This window comes from Berghia stephanieae, chromosome 11 (genome assembly GCF_034508935.2).
Source record: "Berghia stephanieae isolate SIO BIC M18660-M18661 chromosome 11, UCSD_Bste_1.3, whole genome shotgun sequence".
NCBI lineage: Eukaryota > Metazoa > Mollusca > Gastropoda > Nudibranchia > Aeolidiidae > Berghia > Berghia stephanieae.
The window spans coordinates 1485129-1487628 of NC_088370.1; the positions used below are offsets into that span (position 1 = coordinate 1485129).

The following is a 2500-nucleotide window of genomic DNA, read 5'->3' on the forward strand; positions in this document are numbered from 1 at the left end:
AGTAAGTAAGTAAGTAAGTAAGTAAGTAAGTAAGTAAGTAAGTTAGTTAGTAAGTAAGTAAGTAAGTAAGTAAGTTAGTAAGTAAGTAAGTAAGTAAGTAAGTTAGTAAGTAAGTATATAAGTTATTAAGTAAGTAAGTAAGTAAGTAAGTTAGTAAGTAAGTAAGTAAGTTAGTAAGTAAGTAAGTAAGTAAGTAAGTAAGTAAGTAAGTAAGTAAGTAAGAAAGTAAGTAAGTTGTAAGTAAGTAAGTAAGTAAATAAATAAGTAAGTAAGTAAATAAGTAAGTAAGTAAATAAGTAAGTAAGTAAATAAGTAAGTAAGTAAATAAGTAAGTAAGTTAGTAAGTAAGTAAGCTCTTCATTTAATTTACTTACCAAGGACCAGAATCGACACAAGGAATGCAAAAAATCCGACAAAGACACTGTTATCCCATATTGTGCTGTCATCCGACGGTTTTGGTGTAGTAGTAGTAGGGGTAGGCGTGGTGGTCGTGGTTGTGGTCGTGGTGGTTGTTGTCGTCTTGGTCGTGGTGGTGAAGTAGGTCAGGGCGACCTGTGCCGTGGCTGACAGGGACGGGACCCCTTTGTCCTTGCATCGGACGGTCAGGTAGAATATACGGCCATGGTCCGACTCTGGAATTATTCGGGAGTACTGGATCTCGCCTGAAATAAGATTCAACAGTCGTAACGTCACTGCGTGTTGCTGTTGGTCAGGGACCCTTTGTAAAGCGCTTTGAGCATGTTTAGTGAATATTGCGCTATATAAAAGCTCACCATTTTAGAAACGTTTAGTCATACAATGCGCTTCAACAGTCGTAACGTCACTTCCCTCGTAATGACGTATGGTAACTTAGTAACACTGGCTCTAAATTATCGGAACAATGGCGGACGCCCGTATTAAACATTTCTCCGGCGAGCATAAAAGCGTATCCAGAGGGGGGGGGGGGGGGACATAAATTTGATCATGTTTTGACTTTTACACATTCTGGTAACAAGACATATGAAAAGTTCTAGCCAGCTTGAAGAATGAAAAGTAATGATTTTCTTTGTTTAGAACCAAGATGGCCGCCGTTGCCGGGCGGCGTGACATCAGACTACTGAATCCAATTGGAGATCAAAATGTAAACACACACACAAAAAAAAAAGAAACAAACAAACAAGCAAAAAGAAAAAAGAAAAACGTCATTAGATTTAAATTCAAATTAAACTTGAGCCTTTATATAGCGCAATATCCGCTAAATGTGCTCAAAGCGCTTTACAAACGGTCCCCCACAGACAGCAACACGTGACATAGAGTACGAGACATGGCGCCTGTTAGGCAATAATATATTTTTTTTTCCGACAGAGACAACGCTGTTAACGACCAGGTACTCATTTTACTCTTGATTACGTTGAGAGAATGTGAGTATTTTCCAAGGACTCAGCTATGCGCCGAGCGAGGTTCGAACCCAGGACCTTCCGATCCGAAAGCGAGTGTCATACCACTTGACCACATTACCGCACAAGAAGGACGAGTTTTTTAGCCAAAGTTATTATAAACGTTTTCTCAGAATGTTCAACTATATTTGCTGTGCACTTGGCTAAGAGACTCACAACACTGCCATCCGGAAATATAACGGACCAAAACACAAAACTCTTTGTAACCTTGAACGTTTATAGTCGGGTTACTACAGTTTAGTGAGAATTACTCATAAACGCGGATGACAGAAAAACAAATACCAAAAACCTGAGTGAAATCAACTTCATTCAATCTTTTGGAAATTGTCTTTGGAGACGTGGATCGGAAGGTCCTGGGTTCGAGCCTCATTCGGCACATATTTGAGTCCTTGGAAAAGGCTCTTTACGTACATTATCTCACCAAACTCAGGTGTAAAATGAGTACCAGGCCTTAACAGCGTAGTATTTAACATTACTGAATACTATTGGAGATAACAGTCACTAACCAGTGTTGAGTACATTGAGGTATTGTGTGACCCCCGACACCATTTCGCCTGGGATATTCCAGTCTCCCCTTAGGTTTATAGACCCTAGAGACACATTTCCCCTATGGGATGAATAAAATGTAATTTTATTTTATCTTTATTAAAGAAAATACCAATCTTCATAGTATTTACTATTACTTAATACTAGTGGAAAAGGAAAAGAAAACAAATCATCAAGTACTTCAAACTTTAGGAATAACATAAACAACGATCATTTCAACTATTTATAAGAGGATACCAGATTTTTTTCGGCCACATCAGAAGGCACAACTCACTACAGAAGACCATTGCAAAGGGAAAGATAGAAAGCAAGCGTGGTCGAGGACGAAGAAGGACAATCTGGCTTGGAAATGTCGCAGCGTACGTAGGAAGCCCCATAAATCAATGTGCGAAACTCGCAGATGAGAGAGAGAGGGAGAGAGAGAGAGAGAGAGAGAGAGAGAGAGAGAGAGAGAGAGAGAGAGAGAGAGAGAGAGAGAGAGAGAGAGAGAGAGCTGGCGAACCATGATCTCCAACGTC

At 39.7% G+C, this 2500-nt stretch overlaps 1 protein-coding gene across 2 annotated transcripts in view; it reads right to left on the bottom strand.

The window, feature by feature from the left end:
- The window catches only part of LOC144957197 (cadherin-5-like), a 71688-nt gene that overhangs the window by 6254 nt on the left and 62934 nt on the right, over positions 1 to 2500 (bottom strand). For both annotated transcript variants that reach the window (XM_078888250.1, XM_078888251.1), the window contains one exon: positions 375 to 662. In XM_078888250.1, the coding sequence (XP_078744376.1) occupies positions 375 to 662 (288 nt within the window). The remainder of the gene's footprint in view (positions 1 to 374; positions 663 to 2500) is intronic.